The 17,153-nt window shown below is 31.6% G+C and overlaps 3 protein-coding genes across 3 annotated transcripts; all 3 read left to right on the top strand.

The window, feature by feature from the left end:
• Positions 1-1,127: 1,127 nt before the first annotated feature.
• Positions 1,128-2,436, top strand: LOC114714199 (gibberellin 20 oxidase 2-like). The gene is made up of 3 exons (XM_028898925.1): positions 1,128-1,651; positions 1,744-2,065; positions 2,161-2,436. Exons 1-3 carry the CDS (start codon positions 1,128-1,130, stop codon positions 2,434-2,436), a joined length of 1,122 nt encoding a protein of 373 aa, XP_028754758.1.
• A 7,635-nt stretch (positions 2,437-10,071) lies between these two features.
• LOC114714198 (F-box protein At3g07870-like) lies at positions 10,072-11,076 on the top strand. Its single transcript, XM_028898924.1, has one exon. The coding sequence runs from the start codon at positions 10,072-10,074 to the stop codon at positions 11,074-11,076; it is 1,005 nt and encodes a 334-aa protein (XP_028754757.1).
• A 2,598-nt stretch (positions 11,077-13,674) lies between these two features.
• Positions 13,675-14,835, top strand: LOC114714197 (F-box protein At3g07870-like). The gene has a single exon (XM_028898923.1). The coding sequence runs from the start codon at positions 13,675-13,677 to the stop codon at positions 14,833-14,835; it is 1,161 nt and encodes a 386-aa protein (XP_028754756.1).
• The last annotated feature ends 2,318 nt before the right edge of the window (positions 14,836-17,153 follow it).

The following is a 17,153-nucleotide window of genomic DNA, read 5'->3' as shown; positions in this document are numbered from 1 at the left end:
TTTTTATGATACCAAATTCATTAATTGTTACGCCAGAACAAAATTAAACAACTGTCATCTATACATCAAAATCATGCGTCTCTCCACTTAGCGCAATTTATATTAATTTTTTCCAAGTTCTTTTAAATTCTTTTTATTTTGTTAAATAAAAACTTGTGCACCTTTTAAAACGGGACTCTGTCAAATCTTAACATCGGGGTTAATTTGTGAAATTTGAAAGAAAAGTTGTAAATACATTTTTTAAATTTGAAAATTTAACTCGGACGACGATGAAAAGAACACAACAACTATCATCACATGAACGTAGTTAGTATGGATTTTCATGGCAATTTTTATGAACAGGTCCTTATGCGTAATTTTTTAATTTCGACAGTTTCTTTTTTTGCGATTTTTCCTAATACATACTAATTTAATAAAATATTATTAAGATGTTAATATTTATTTTTATTGACACCATCCAACAGCAAGCGATGACAACGATCTGATGGTTTAACGGCAAGCCAGCTCTAGTAATTTATCAAATTGGTAGAACTTAATGGCATGGTCTTTATTGTAACATCAATATATGTATTAAACCTTTATTCACTGGATGAACCATTTGAATATGTACACACATCTCACATTCTCATTCTGAATTCATAAGTAAGCATAAATGATTTTTTTTCAAGCTGAAAATAAGTATACATGAATTACTTTAATTTATTTAGACATTTCTTTATTCTAAATATAAGGTACATTTAATTTATTGGTTAGTCAACTTCATGACCAGGTTCATTCACCACCAATCATTGCATGCACCGCCACCTGAACCTATCCATCTCATATTAAATACATATTCATGAACATTTTAAATAAAACAAACAAATGTAAAGGCATACTACTCTTAGTAATCAATTCATATACATGAACAATTTTTTATTCAATGAACGAACCATTTAATATTATCACATGTACATGAATCTCTCACCTGATCAATGGACCCTCACAAACAAACTTGGAAAGATGTAAATTACATTACATCCCATAAATGTGCCTAACTAGTCACACACACATCTATATAAGAAGCTTCCTAGCCATCAGTTTCATATGTGCTTGTCATCGATCATAAGCATAAGCATAGGGACAAGATGGCTTCAAGTGTGTTGTTGAGTGAACAAAAGCACGAGGAGAGGAAAGATGGAGAACTTGTGTTTCCATGTGAGCTTGGAAATGAGGTTGAGTTGCCCAAAAACTGTGTATGGTCTAAGGAGTACTTGGTACAAGCCCAAGGTCAGTTAGAAGCACCAATTGTAGACTTAGGAGGAGTCCTACGTGGGGAGCAAGAAGCCATCGATCGAGCTGTTGAACAAATCAGGGATGCTTGCTTAGTGCACGGCTTCTTTATAGTGATCAATCATGGAGTTGATGATGATTTGATCAAGAAGGCATATGAGCGTACAGATGCCTACTTTAAGCAACCGATTGATACAAAACTAAAGGCCTATAAGCCTAAGGGTTCCTTATCAGGCTACTCTGGTGCTCATTCTGAACGCTTCTCTTCTAACCTAACTTGGAAGGAGACCCTCACTTTCCTGCTTCCTCATGATAATCCACAACCTGCTGTTAGGGACTACTTTGTCTCCACCCTAGGCCAAGACTTTTATGAAACTGGGTACGTAATGTTTTGCTAATAACTTGTAATACACATGTATGTATATGTATAGAAAAACATTGATTTATTCATATTTTTGGTTGATTTCTTAGGGACGTCTTCCAAAAGTACTGTGAAGCAATGAAGGAGTTAGGAATGAAGATGATGGATTTGCTATCAATAAGCTTAGGCTTAGATCAGATGTATCTGAGGGACTTTTTCTCAGATGGATGCTCCTTGATGAGATGCAACTACTACCCTTTTTGCCAAGTTCCTGCTGAAGTCCTAGGCACAGGACCGCATCGTGACCCAACCTCACTCACTATACTTCACCAAGATCATGTTGGTGGACTCGAAGTTTTCTCAGGCGACAAATGGTTCACTATTGAACCTCTTCCTAATTCCTTTGTCATCAACATTGGTGATACCTTCATGGTACGTATATGTGTCCTATTCCATAAACCTATTCTCTATACACTTTTAGCATTCAATTTAATTGAATTTGTATTTTCAATGTGGTTTTGTCATAGGCATTGACAAATGGGAGGTACAAAAGCAGTCGACACAGGGCTGTAGTGAACAACCAGTGTGATAGGAGGTCCTTGGCATTCTTTATAAACCCTAAAGGAGATAAGGTGGTTCAACCTCCTTCAGATATTTTGAGCTTGGATGGGACAAGGAATTATCCTGACTTCACTTGGTCTGAATTAGCCCATTTTACACAGTGGCACTACAGAGCTGATGAATTTACCTTTCCAAACTTTCTCAAGTTTCGTTCTGCCAAGCCTCAAGCTGTTTCTACTTAAGTCCACCGCTTTATTACTTGTTATCTATTATAATAAAGAATAAAATGTTGTGATAGTACTATGATGTTATGCTCTCTGCAGCTTTTATGGCTTCTCTTTCGCTAGCTTGTTTGCTTCTTATCTATGATAAAGAATAAAATGATGTCGTGTTGCAATTTTATTATGCTCCATGCTTCACTATTTTCTCTATTGCTCCGGTCCTTTGTTTCTAATCTACGATAAAAACGACCTGTGATAAGATAATATAAGGGATCAAATTTACAAATCTTACTTGTAGTTGTTAGTTCATCTCAACGATAACTAGTAGTTTTTTTCACCAAAAAGAAAAAGCTTTGGGAGTGATAATCATTCAATATTTTAAAATTGAAAAGAATATAATTAAACTCTTGATAAAATGTACCGAATGTTGTGATTTACGGGTTTTTCTTCTTTTATCATTGGAAATAAATTATTATAGGCATCTTCAATGACATTTTTTATTTAAATTAAAACACTCAATGGCTGCGTTGGATCTTGTTAATTGTTGATTATATTATTATTAATATGCATCAAATATTCTAAAAGAAAGAAACAAATTCTAAAACAAAAATATATTTTAAATTTTTAATTTGCATGACTGCAACAATTTGTAAACTAAAATAAATTGTTAATCCTATTTAAATCCAACTGAAATACTAAAATTCAAAATTAGGCCTATATTTTGAATAAATTCCTAATCATGCCAAGAGACTTAATTAGGGATTTATGAATGTTGTTAAAAGTCTATAATACCCCTCTATGGTTATAATATTAGTTGTTACCTCTATATTTTTCTTCCTCAATAATTCTTTTTCTAAATTTTTTTTGCTGGATTTTCCTGAAATTTGAAAATAGTAAATCTTTAGTAGATGATAGAAAATTACAACGCAGTTCTTAATTCACATTAATAGTTACTCCAGCACCCTCATCAATATAATAGTGTAGGTCATTGCTAGATTTAAATTTTGGATGGGTTTAATTTGTGCTCGGTTTTAATATTGATTCATCCTCCATATATACACAATTTTTTTAGTTAAACACATACATTTTTTTTTAACAGAACACACGTATATTCTAAGAATGAAAAACTTATTAAAATAACGAACTTTTTACAGTTTTTTTAGAGTGCTAGAGTAGGTATTCATGTGGATTGAGGAAAATGTCATAATTTATTATTTTCATATTTAAAAAAAAAGAATTTGTAAGGAAAAAATATATAGAGGGACATTTTGGTCTTTTAATAATATTCATAAATTTCTAATTAGTGCTAATTAGAAATTTGTTCAGAATGAAGGCTTGATTTTAAATTTTAATATTTTAACCGGATTTAAACGGATTCTCCCTTGTTATTTATAATTGTATAGCTAAGGTAACAAATTTTAAAATAATACGTTATATATACCTGTAGACAATTTTTTTTGTTTATTTCTATCTTTTGATCACTTTTAAATTTCCGTGCAAGGCACAAAGAATAAAAAATATATTTATTTATGCTTTCATTGCTGTAATAATTTATTGGTAATTACTAAAAAAATTTGTAAAATAATAAATTGTCATTTTTTTAAATTGAATTCATTAAAAAAATTCATTTTGTCATCTTCATTTATCTTAGATTAAACAGAGGATCAGAGGGTTAATATATCCACAAAGTGCACAAAATATCAAAATAGAGGTGAGAACATGAATCAGCTATCAATATCTTAAATTCAGCAGCACTAATTATCCTAAACTAACTAATTTTTAGTGCATCCAATATCCTGAAATATATTTTTGTGGCACCCAGTATTGTAAAATTATAATTAATTAATTTTCAGCGCATGCAGCTGGACTACAAATTTTTAGTGGGTATTGGGTTACTGTGCACTAAAAATTAATTCATTTAGAATATTAGGTGCTACTGAAAAAATACTAACTGAAAACAATTTTCTAGATGCACTGAATATTCATTAATTTGTAATGCCAAGTGTTACTAAAAAATATTTTAAGGTACTACATACAAATATATTTGAATAAACAAAAAAAATAAAATTAATAAAATTAAAATTAAAAAAGAAAGAAAGAAAGTTAGCACCTCATCCCTAGACACTGCTATTTGGGGATGAACATTCTCTGCTCATCTATTGTGTTAAAAATTAATTAATTAATTAATTTAAGATACTAGGTGCTACAAAAATATTTTAGGATGATAGATAAACTAGAAATTAATTAATTTAGGATACTAAGTACTGCTAATAAAATATTTTTGAATACTGAATGCACTAAAAATCAAGGAAACAAAAACCGGACCGGACCGGCCGGTTCAAGCCGGAAACCGGCCAATCGGCCAGTGTTCCGGTCTGGTTTGACAACTGAACCGGAAAAGAAATGAACCGGTACAAACCGAAGTAAACCGGTGCGAACCGACAGTAACCGGATGACCCGCTGGTTTGGACGGTTTACCTGGGTCACTCTTCTTTTGTCAAAAGAAACGCCGACATCCTAAGAAAGAAGAAAGTTCATTGGAGGAGGGAAGAAGAAGGAAAGAAAGAGAGAAGAAAAATGGAAGAGGAGATGAAAAAGAAGACCTTACCATGAAAGAGCACTGAAAAATTATGATAGAAGAAGAAGTGGAGAAGTTTGTTTCAAAATAGATAGCACGGAAAAAAAAGTAAATGGTTTTAGGAGGATGGAGCGTGAAGGCTGCAAAAGAGAGAGACTGGAAAAATTAGAAGCAGAGCATCACCGACGACCGACGAGAGATTTGGACTGGAATTTGGAAAGAAAGAAAAGAAAGTATGGCTCTAATGGGTTGCCTCTAAACTTTTGTCTGCGCCTCTCAGCCTCTCTGACATAGCGTGTGTAGCCACTTAGCCTACCACTCAATAGTCATAGTCTTTCTGATGGGATGATAGAATTATTACTAGTCTGGCACTTAATTCATGCCCTCTCTCGTTTGGGTAAATAAAAATTATTTATATTATGTATTCTGTGAGCAGCTGGGATTACAATTTTATTGTTTGATAAAATATTTCTTAATATTCGTGTATTTTGGTATTATTACGGTTAAATTATCATTATATTTTTTTATATTTTGATATTATGATAATCAATGTTTTATTTTATTATTATTATGAATTAAATTATATCATTTTAATATGACCGGTTTGACCCGAGTTAATTGCGGTCTGACCCATTAACCCTTGACCCATTGACTTGACCGGTTTAGTGTCCGGTTCGGTTTTTGTTCCTTGCTAAAAATAATGAATTTAAAACACTAATTACTCCTGAAAATATACTTTATAGTGCTGAATACACTAAAAATTAATTAATTTAAAATAATAGGCATTTTTTTTAAAAAAATATTTTAGAGTACTAAATCCAACTTAACCCAAATAAATAAAAATAAAAACTAATTAAAAATTATAAATAAAAAAAAACAAACAAACAAGGGATGGGTTCCATCCAAACGGTGCCATATGGGGATGAACATGCCATACTCATAGATGCAATGAGGATGGCTGCAGACTCAGCAAGAAAGTGTTTTCTCTTTCTCTTTTCAATGAGCTTACAGCCCTGCTCTATTCATTCTATACAGTAATTCCTCTGCATTTTCTTATTTTCTTTCTCTTCTTGTCGGAAAACAAACCGATTGTTTACACTGCTACTTCAGTATGTTTTTTGTTTTAAATAGTTTAATTATTTGGTATTTTTCAATCTATATACTTCATATCTTCTTTTAATATATATTTATATACCACGTAGAGTAAAAATGCCCTGACCTTATTTTTCAGGTGTAATTATAAAATTACACTAAGAAAAAAAGTTCAAAATAAAATTGCACTATTAAAAAGATTGAGAGTAAAATTACACATTTATCTTTCAACTTATGGAAAGTGAAATAAAGTAATAAATCACATATGGTGAAAATTTTATCTCTGTATAAAAAATGTATTAGTAGTTTTTAATTGCCTGTAAATTTTATTATGACTTGAAAAAAAATATTTTTTAAGAATCACGATGTATAATTTTCTTTAGCCTAAAGCATATATTTAGTACTTTAATTTTACAGAGAGCCACAATCCTCTATTTATCAATTCAATCATTAATGTCTCTGAGCATTGATATTTTTAGAGTAGACATAATGAAAAGACAGCAAAAAATTTTTTAACAGAACAATTGTGTGCTTTTCACGGAAATTTCTTGCAAAAAAGCAAGTGACGAGAAAACCAACCATTTGAACTCAATTTATACTATTGGCTATGTAAACACTAAAATCACTTAGAGGCAAAAGACATAACTTGCAGCACCATTTGACATAACAATATAGAAGTGAAAAAACTTTCTAACACAAGTACATAATAACACACACAAAAAAAGCTTGTATAACAACTTGACGTAATTACCATTTTCTCTGTATTCATTAGCAACTCTAACACATTTGTTCTACTTTTTAATCACAGGCTCTAAAAAAAAATATTAACACAGTTAATAACACTCTATATTAAATTCTTTTATTTGGATATTTGAAGTCTTAAATTTTCATTTTATTAAATAATGTAATTATAATTAGATTTTTTAATTTTAATTTTAAGTAATATCAATGTCTCATATAATTGACAATGAGAAATTTTGATTTTATAATTAGATAGTTTGATTTATAATTAATTAAAATTGTATATTTTGATATATCATTGCAGTTTTAATCATGTTATAATATCATTTATTAAATCAATTTTTTAAATTATATAAAGTGAATTTTATAAAGAATAAAATAACTAAAATCTAATAAGAAGTAAAGTTTAAAAACTCAGAGAATATTGTATCCTATTATGATATTGTCATTATTGGTATTTATTAAGACTTTAATTATGTTCTGATACCATTTATTAAGCTCTGATACCGGTTTTTATAATTTAAAAGAAATTAAATTTTAAAAATAAAGTTATTAAGTTATATTGGTGTTGGATCATTTTCACCTCATCTCCTCTATTTTCTTGAAATGTAATCCTTTCATCTTTTTCAGTTTTTTTAATAAATATATCATTTTTTTTGTTTTTTTTCTTAATATAATATATTAATGAAGTAGTCTTTGTTCATTAAGTGGAAGTGTTCTCATTATTCATAAAGTTTTCTTCTTAAAAAGAAATATAATTTGGAAATTTGTCAGAAAATATCATATTTGATTTTGATGGTGTCATTATCATTATAAGTAAAATGGTAGTTTGAATAATGCATAAAAAAATAAGAAGAGCTTCAAAGATCATGTAGTTTTGTTTAGCATATCAACAAAATAGTCTAGATCGATACAATTGCCTCCTTTAGACTCTACTAAATTAGTTTCTTTTAAGCCTACTAAGTATATTAAAGAACTTACTTTTCCCTCTACCATTCATGTCGAATATGTAATATTTGAAATTAAATTGTAAGTGATGAATAAAGGTATGAATGGTTAGACTCAGAAAGATAATACCAAATCTTCTACAAGCTTATAGGACCCGTGACTTTGTTGAGAAATGAGATTGTGTGTAGTAAATATCACATATTTAAAAGAAATTTTTATATTGAAAGTGGAAGAGTATCAAAGATGATTTTTATAAATATAAAATCTTATTACTAGTACGATATGATGATTTGTACCAGCAGGTTTGAAAATGCTGATTATATCCTTAACCACATAAAAATGTCAATGGCCACCGAAAACAGGAGACATTAAAAAATAGTATTCAACTTTTAATGTTCCAGAATAACATTAAATATAAACAAATGTACATGATTATTTTGAATATGTAGTAAAATGGATAGGAATGGATATAAATGGTTGGGGTATGACCTCATTCAATTTTTCCTATGGTCTGTTTAATATGAGGAAAATAGAAAGAAGAAAATGGGAGAGAAAATTTTAATGAACTTGATTTAAAAAATTAGAAAAGTGAGATTAAAAATTTTTAACTAAATTTACTTACTACTTTATCTTACATCTTCTCTTTATTAAGATTTTATAACCCCACTTTGCTAATTTTTTAAATTGTACTCATCAAAATTTTTTCTTTCTTTTCCTCCTTCCCTTTCAATTCTGCGGTATGATGTACAGGGTAAAACTTTCATATTATATTGGTCCCAATTTAAAAGTGATCTCATGGTGTTGGCGTTAATCAAAGATTTTAAGTTCTTATCTAGGATATGAACAAAAGTTCATAGGCACTGGTAGGACATGCATGGCAATTGTTTGGGTCAGTTGGTTGGTCCATATTGTCCCTTTTTGTCCTACTTTATTTTTAGTCTTTTATACTATTTGATTTGATTTATAGAATATTATATGATCTTTTTATCTTGCTCAAATAAAGTTGATATTATACATAAAAAAAAAGGTCAGAAACAAAGTATGTGTGTGCGCATTTATAAATGTAGCAAAAATACTTTAATAAATTCAATGAATACTACCTCTGGTTCTAAATATAAATGCTTTTTAGTGGTTTTAAATATAATATCCCAATTTATTTTTTCTTTTAAATTTATAATGTGTTCTCAAGAATATCCCTATTTATTATAAGGTATTTCCATCCAAGTGTAGCTAAAATATACATACTTAGATAAAGTAGTTTAAGAAAATCAACACATATTTGTTACAAATAATTAACTTAACTAATTTTCTTAATCTTTTCAAATTAGTTATCTAACTCTTATATTAAGTAGCAGTGCTAATATGTGTGTATATATAGTATTTTATGTTTATTAGGACGCTAATGCAATTTTCCCATTTATTTATAACAAAGATACATTTTAACCTCACCCAATTCCTTGCAATTTCAGGAACTTTGGTTTAGTTTAAACTAAACTTCTCCCCGGGTTGCACGTGGGGTATGAAATATAAAAATATTATATGGTAGAATTATTTTAACATGGTAGTACTTGCAACATGAATTTCATCTACGTAATATCTGAATGTGCATTTCGTGCCAAACAATCAGCAAACTTCAAAACTTTCCTAATAGCATGCGAGCAATTTCAATATCCCAATCTTCATAATCAACTGTCTTGTCTCCTCAATAATCTGTCCATACAGACGGTTCTCTCCACTATCTCTAAACCCGATCCCTGTATCAATCGGCTAATACAAGATTTCAAAGATATAGTAACTAGGTGACTATCGAACAAAACAAGAAAATCAGCAGGTGAATAAAATACCTTGAATGCAAGACCCGACCCGCTTGCATCTCAATGGGGTATCACAAGATTTCAAGTATAAAGTTGATGATTGATTGATGATGATTGCTGGTCACTTTAATAAATTCAATAAATGCTATAATTATTTATTTAAAATTTATTTTTGAAATTTAACAAGTTTAATAACTCGAGAATAACGGAAAATTAAAAAATTTTGTGATAAATATTTCCTAAGTTAAACTAAAGCCTGAATTCTCATTTGGAATTAATTATTAAAATGGTTGTTTTTTTATTTTGAATTAGTATTCACTTTAGGTTCCGTCAAACCAAAACATGTTCACTTTTGGTTTTGGTTGGCGGGCCCAAAAGCAAAGTTTTAGGCTTGGTTCAGGAACGGAAAATTTACTCTACAGGCGTCAGTGATCACAGTGCTTTTCTTTTGTGGAATCCGCCCGAGCCAGATGGGAATGGATAATGACGCGCCTTATCTTCCCCCAGAAATACAGGCCAAAAAAAGAATCTTCCCCTAAAAATCATCAGAGGCATCCTCAAACGACTTCCGGCAAAGATTGGAAAAATCTTGTAAAAAACCCATCTTTCATCGCGGAACACCTTCAACAATCCAGTCATCAAAACCCTTCTCTTCTTCTTTTCCAATGGAATAGAAGTGATAATCCTTCGTGCTGGCCGTTGCGTTTGCTGGATTGTGATTTGCATGTCCGTGAAATTGATAAAGTACCTTTCATCAATTCCTTGGCGAGTACAAGGATAGTCGATTCCTGTAATGGCCTGCTTTGTGTTGAAACCAGTCAGTATAAAAAATCTCCTCCTTCGCTTTCTTTGTGGAATCCTGCGACTACAACCTTCAGAGATTTGCCTATATCCATAACTGCAAATTGTTTTTTTAACTTTGATGATTGGGTGACAGGATTTGGTTTCGGCCCAATAGTTAATGATTACAAGATAGTAAGAACTTATGTTGCTGATTGTTGTGTTAATCGAGTGGAAGTGTTTTCTATAAGTAGAGAGTTATGGAAGGCAATAGATGTTGGAAACTTAAAGGGAGTGCTACTTAATTCTGAAACTGTCACAGCTAATGGATCCATACTCTGGATTGGGTTAGATCTACGTCTATATGAGGCGAGTGAAGACAATATTGAGGTTAAGGAGGGTGAATATGATGTTAGGGTGATAGTTTCATTTGACATAGCAAAGGAAGTGTTTACTTTGATACCAAAGCCCCATTTAGACTATGGTACACCTATGAAGCTTACTGCTTATGAGAACAAACTTGCCATGCTTTGTGACATTGGGAAAGGCGATGACGGAACATCTAATCTGATTGATTTGTGGGTGTTAGATGAGGGTAAATGTTCTTCTAGGGAGACATGGAGCTGGACTGCAAGATATGCAGGCAGCCCCTTTCTATGCCGGAGAAGCCATTCTTTTCTTAGCACGATATATTCAATGACTATATAGAGAAATGAAATTGTACTCTACAAACCTGATAAGAGGATAGTGAAAATGGAGGAAGAAATGGTTTATACATGATAAATCTCGCTACTAATGAAGTAAGAAGGTTTGTTATTCCCTATTGTTGCCCTATTCATAGTATTTGCAATTATGTGGAGAGCCGCATATCAATTGGCAAATATTTTAGATCATTCCATACCTATACTATTTAATGTTAATTATCACTAAATATGAGCACTTCTCCTGGTGAGATTCAAATCTTAGTTCATTATGTGGTGAGGGATTGATCCCATCTGCTAAACCCAACCTCCATTGATATCTGGTTATTCTATTTGTTTACCTCGCATTCTATATTTTTCCTTTGTTTTGGACTAATGAATGCATTTTCCCTTTTGCTTTGGTTGAGTTCAAGTTCCCTCCTCTTGCGTTACCTTTCAATATTTTAAAACCTCTACATTACTAGATGCGGAACCTTCCATTGGACGTGAACATTGTGCTGGTAAAAAAAAAAAAAACGAAGAGTTGAACATTGTTAGCTTTATGTTATGTTATATATATATATATATATATATATATATATATATTAATGTATGACTTAGTACATGGCACCTATAACGATAATTTGATATATATATATATATATGTGTATATATATATATATATCAATTTATGACTTAGCACATGGCCCCTATAACGATAACTATCAATTATTAATGATACATTAAACCTTTAACAAATAATTTTGTAATTTTTAATTTGAAGCTCCAAATTTATCCTCGTTTAACATGATTAATTTTTTTAAACAAATTTATCCAAAACAATTCTAACATTAACCAAGGTCAGCGGAAAGTTGCCGTTTCAAAATCGTGTTTCACGAAAAATTAATGTGATAATAAATTACATGTCTTAATAAAATCCATTTGGCTCAGTAAAATCAATTTTGTTAGGCTACAAGGTATTAATGCTAAGTTAGCACCATTAAGCTCGGGCCTAAATTTTTTAGAAAATTATAATAACTAACAATTCGGACAGCATAAAATAATATAGGGATAAAAAGTAATGGAAAAAAAGAAGCATATTAACCGAAATACCTGTTGAAAGTATAAGGAATTGGACCTTTTCACGAAGCCATATCCGCGTAGCTAATAGTCCAATAGTTCATGCCAGCCTATTTCACAATATTAGTACCACATAAGTGAAGGTTGTTAAACTCAGAACCAATGTTTTCATAAAATAATAGCGCTAACATTTTGGATGGTATAATGGATGAAAATTAACTCCAACAAAAGTATAAGATCAAAACCAAAATTTATTAAAAGTATGTAGATTCGGAATAAGTTTAACCCTGAACTAAAAGGTGGAAATTTGATCATAGGATTGTAACTTCCAAGAATGGTTATTGAAAAAAATGATGAGGTCTATTTTAAAACAACGGACTGAGTTAAGTTGTTTAGGGCCTGCTTGTTTTTGTTCCTTGTTTTCTTACTTTCAAAACAATTTTATAAAATTGTTTTTAAGAACAAGTTTTGGAAACAAAAAACAAAAAAAATTGTTTGGAAAATAATTTTTTTAAAAATCACATTTGAACAAAAAATAAAAAAATTACACTTTGACAAGTGGTAATGATCACCGGTAGTAATAAGGAGTCGGTAGTAGAGAAGAAAAGAATTTTTTAAAACAAAAAAATACAAAATACAAAAGGAAAAAAAAATCTAAAAGTTATTTTGATTTTTCAGTTTTTAAAAACATATTATTGTTTTTTTTAAAACAATCAACTAAAAAAAAATTGCCAAACAGGTTTTTTTGTTTTTCTGTTTTTAAAACAAAAAGCTGTTTTCAAAACAAGAAACCAAACAGGCCCTAATTTTTTCATTCTGCATTGCATTTTACATTTCTTTCTTCTTCTTCTCTTTTTCCTAACTAATGTATTTTCCTTTTACATTGGTTGAAGTCAAGTGGTTTTGCTGCCATTGTTCTTAATTTTTTTTTTTAAAAAGAAAACATATTTATATTTTGTCCATTGGAACTTAAAGTTCCAAATATATGTTTTATGTAGTAAATATTCTTCCATTTCAAAATGACGGTGGCTGGAATTTTACCTTTGTTTCAAAATGCTGGTCACTTTAAATTCAATAAATATTAGAAGTATTGTTTACTTGAAATTTATATTTTTGAAATTTGACAAGTTTAATAATTCCAGAAAGAAATAATTTACTTGCCCTAAAATCTTGCCATAAATATTTTGATGATAAGTAACAGTAAATCCCCCCCCCCCAAAACCCTTCTCCCAAACATAGCATAAGTTGAACCAAAGCTTGAATTTTTTTTTAGACTTAATTATTTGAGAAAATAAATTTTTTCGAACTCAATATATAATATGCAGGCAAAAATAAAAATATCTACTCAAAGTTTGGGTTCTTGGGCCGTAAACAAAAGTTTGGGTTTGGTTCAGAAAAATGAAAGGACCGACGATGAGCTAGCGACCCAAGTGTCTCTCCCTTCGACTATGGTAATTTGAAATCCCTAAAGGGTTTCGTTGACTGCGAGTGCTTTCTTCTGACTCTGAGAAATGCGTTTGAGCCGATATTCCTGAAGCAGATGGAAATGGACAGCCACCCGCCATATCTTCCTGAAGAAATCATCCTAAACATTCTCAAACGACTTCCGGTAGAATCCTTAATCCGATTTCAATGTGTGTGTAAACACTGGAATAATCTCATAAAAAGTCCATCTTTCATTGCGGACCACCTTCAACAGTCCAGTCATCAAAACCCTTCTCTTCTTCTCGATTGTAATAATAGTTGCAGTCCTTTGCGCTGGCGCTTGCGTTTGCTGGATTGGGGGATGCAAGTCCGTCTAGTTCAGAAAGCACCTTTGGTCGATTCCTTCGGGGGTGCTAGTATCATTGGTTCCTGCAATGGCCTGGTTTGTGTTCAAATCCATCAGGATGATAAATCTCCTCCTTCTCTTTCATTGTGGAATCCTGCCACTACAGCAGTCAGACATGTTCCTAGACCGAGAATTTTTTCTGACTTGGAGGATTACATGACAGGATTTGGGTTCAGTCCAATTGTTAATGATTATAAGATAGTAAGAACTTATTCGAAGTTTTACTATGAAGTTGATCGAGCGGAAGTATTTTCGTTAAGTAGAGGGTCATGGAAGCGAATAGATAGTGGGAACTTAAAGGCAGTGAGACTTAATTCTGAAGCTGTCACGACTAATGGAGCCATATTTTGGTCTGGGTTAAAGTTAGATGCAGATGAAGATGGTGAAGATGGTGTTCAGGTGATAGCTCGGGTGATAGTATCATTTGACATAGTAAAGGAAGTGTTCACATTGAGTCCATGGCCTGATTTAAACTTAAACTGTACGAGTGGAGATGAAAAGCTTACTATTTATGGGAACAAACTTGCCATACTTTGTGACGTTTGGCGTAGGGATAATGAAAGATTTGATTTGATTAGGCTGTGGGTGATGGAGGAGGGTACATGTGCATTTGGGGAGAGACGGAATTGGACTAAAATATATACTAGCCCCTTTTCAAAGACATTCGATCCGGTGACTATTTGGAGGAACCAAATTGTCTACACACGGGGGGGTTCTGCAGTGCCTAGTAAGAAAGGAAGAACTGTTCATTTGATGAATCTCACTACTAATGAAGTCAAGAGGTTTGTTGTTCCCTGTTGTGGCTCTATTAAAAATATATACAATTATGTAGAAAGCCTTGTATCAGTTGGCAACAACTACATTGAAGAATCTTGATCCTAAATCCAAGTTACTACATTGCAAACTTACATTGTTGGGGTACTCTTGGTGGAATGGAATCTCTCATAATTTGGATGATTCTATACCCATATTATTTGATGTTATTTAGAGTTATCTAGAATAATGAATGCAGATATTAAGAAGCAATTGTGCCTGTTATTTGGGACTACTTGTCCTTCAATGTGCCAATAGTCTGTTTTTGTTGTTGGGTGAAAAATATGCCACTGATTTACTATATTGCATGAGATTGAGAGGCCAGAAAAGTACGTAATCTCTCTCTCTCTCTCTCTCTCTCTGCGCTTTAAATTAAAACCTCTTTGTCTGCAAGTTTCGAGTTTTCTTGCTTAATGATGTTATATGAAATATCCATTACTGATGGGAGTTGTCTAGTTATGGATTTTGTTCTAATTGTTTACCCTGCATTCTATCTTTTTGCTTTCTTCTATTTTGGACTGATGAATGCATTTTCTTTTTTGCTTTCATCGAGTTCAGGCTTTTCCCCTCTTGCATTACCTTTTGATGTTTAAGCTTCCATTGGAAGTGGACAATGTTAGCTTTATCTGTTAAATTTCATTAAGATGTCACAGTTTGCATTGAAGTTTTGTTCAGTCATTCATACATACATGAGCACACGCGTGCGCCCCTTAACCTCGGGATGGGGTCGGAAATTTTTGAAATTTTGTTATTTGTGTAGGCATTTTCATGCTGTTCCATTGATTTATTGAAGATGCTTCATATATATGTGCAGTCATTCATATACATGAGCACACGCATGCGCCCCTGTTTTTTGAATTGCTTCTGTATCGACAGTCTTTTAAATAAGCTTATATGTAATATTACATTCAAAAATTATGGTAACTAATGAAAGATAAACAAAGGATGACTTCATTTGTTTTGGCTCCTTCCTACAAGTTGCAGCTTGTTGAGAGAACTTATACCAGCAAAATTTATAAACCCATATTACAATTTACAATTACAACCTATAAGAATTACAACCTAGAGGAAAGACAACATCTATACCAGTATACCTACGGACAAAAGTCTTCGCTTTATCATCTTCCATTTTGGAATTGCTGCCTCCCCCTTCAAATAAGCAATAAATTGAAGATAAATCTTACTAAAGAACCACATCATCAATAATCAAAAAAATAAACGAAGGAAATAAAGGCAAGATTGCAAGATGTCATAAATGAAGAAAAGTTAACTGATTAGCTGCTCTAATACCTGTAATTTCTTCCCACAAACCAAACAGAATCTCATCGATTCGAAGAACATAAGAACTTAAGAGGAAGAATTGCAAGTGCTTGCGCAAAAAGAATTTAAAGAGAAGACAAAGAAACGGAAAACCAAAGCATAGAGCGATACAAAAAAAGTTCAGAAAACAGGGGTCACCAAAGCATAGAGCGATACAAAAAAAGTTCAGAAAACAGGGGTCACCAAAGCTCTGCGTTGGAAAGCCAAAGTCAAGAGATATATACATATACTTAAATATTATGACTGTTTTTATAGTCAATGATTCCAAACTTACCAACAGTTTATTTGAATGGGCGTCTGCCAGCGTTTACTTCTTATTTGCAGGGAAACACACATCTTCAAACATTTTGAACATTGTTCCCTGAGGAGCAAAAGGTAATATCCTATCAACGAAACAATTGAACTTTTACAAAACACAAGCACATGGAAGACTCAAATTTTTAAAAGACACCTTCTTCTAAATGGTGCAAGGAACAAAATAGAGAGCTCACACAAATTAATTACTGACTTTGATATTTGATGAATGATTTGATCTCCCATCTTCACCTCCAAATCACCATCTCAATATCCTCATTTCTGTTACCTCAATTAATTAAAATTGAATAAATAAGAAAATTGCATTAAAATTAATCAATATTTAATCATAATCAATTCAGGATGAGAATCGCAGAGAAATAGTTATGGTTTTGTTGGACAAAAAAGTTATGACTTTTATTACTAGATTTAGATATCTTATATAATGTTTTTTAAGAAAATAGAATCCTCTGATTGGATTTAGTCTGGTAAGATTTTTTATTCTAAAAATCATTTTTTTAACCTGATTTGATTCTCAAAAATGGAACCAAATAAATTAAACAGAAAAGAAGTGATTCTACAAAAACCTCATCAGCCCTCTATAACATTTTCAAAAGGCTTCCGGTAAGATCCTTAGATCGGTTTCAATGTGTTTGCAAATATTAGAAAAAGCTGATAAGAAATCTCATCAAGACTCTGTCTTTCATCGAAGATCACTTCCACTAGAGACGTCAGATCAGAGAGGTACGCCCCAGAACTATAGTGTG

This window comes from Neltuma alba, unplaced genomic scaffold, assembly GCF_004799145.2.
Source record: "Neltuma alba isolate B1F8T4 unplaced genomic scaffold, ASM479914v2 tig00011496_pilon, whole genome shotgun sequence".
Classification (NCBI taxonomy): domain Eukaryota; kingdom Viridiplantae; phylum Streptophyta; class Magnoliopsida; order Fabales; family Fabaceae; genus Neltuma; species Neltuma alba.
This window is presented reverse-complemented; position numbering and strand designations above follow the sequence as displayed.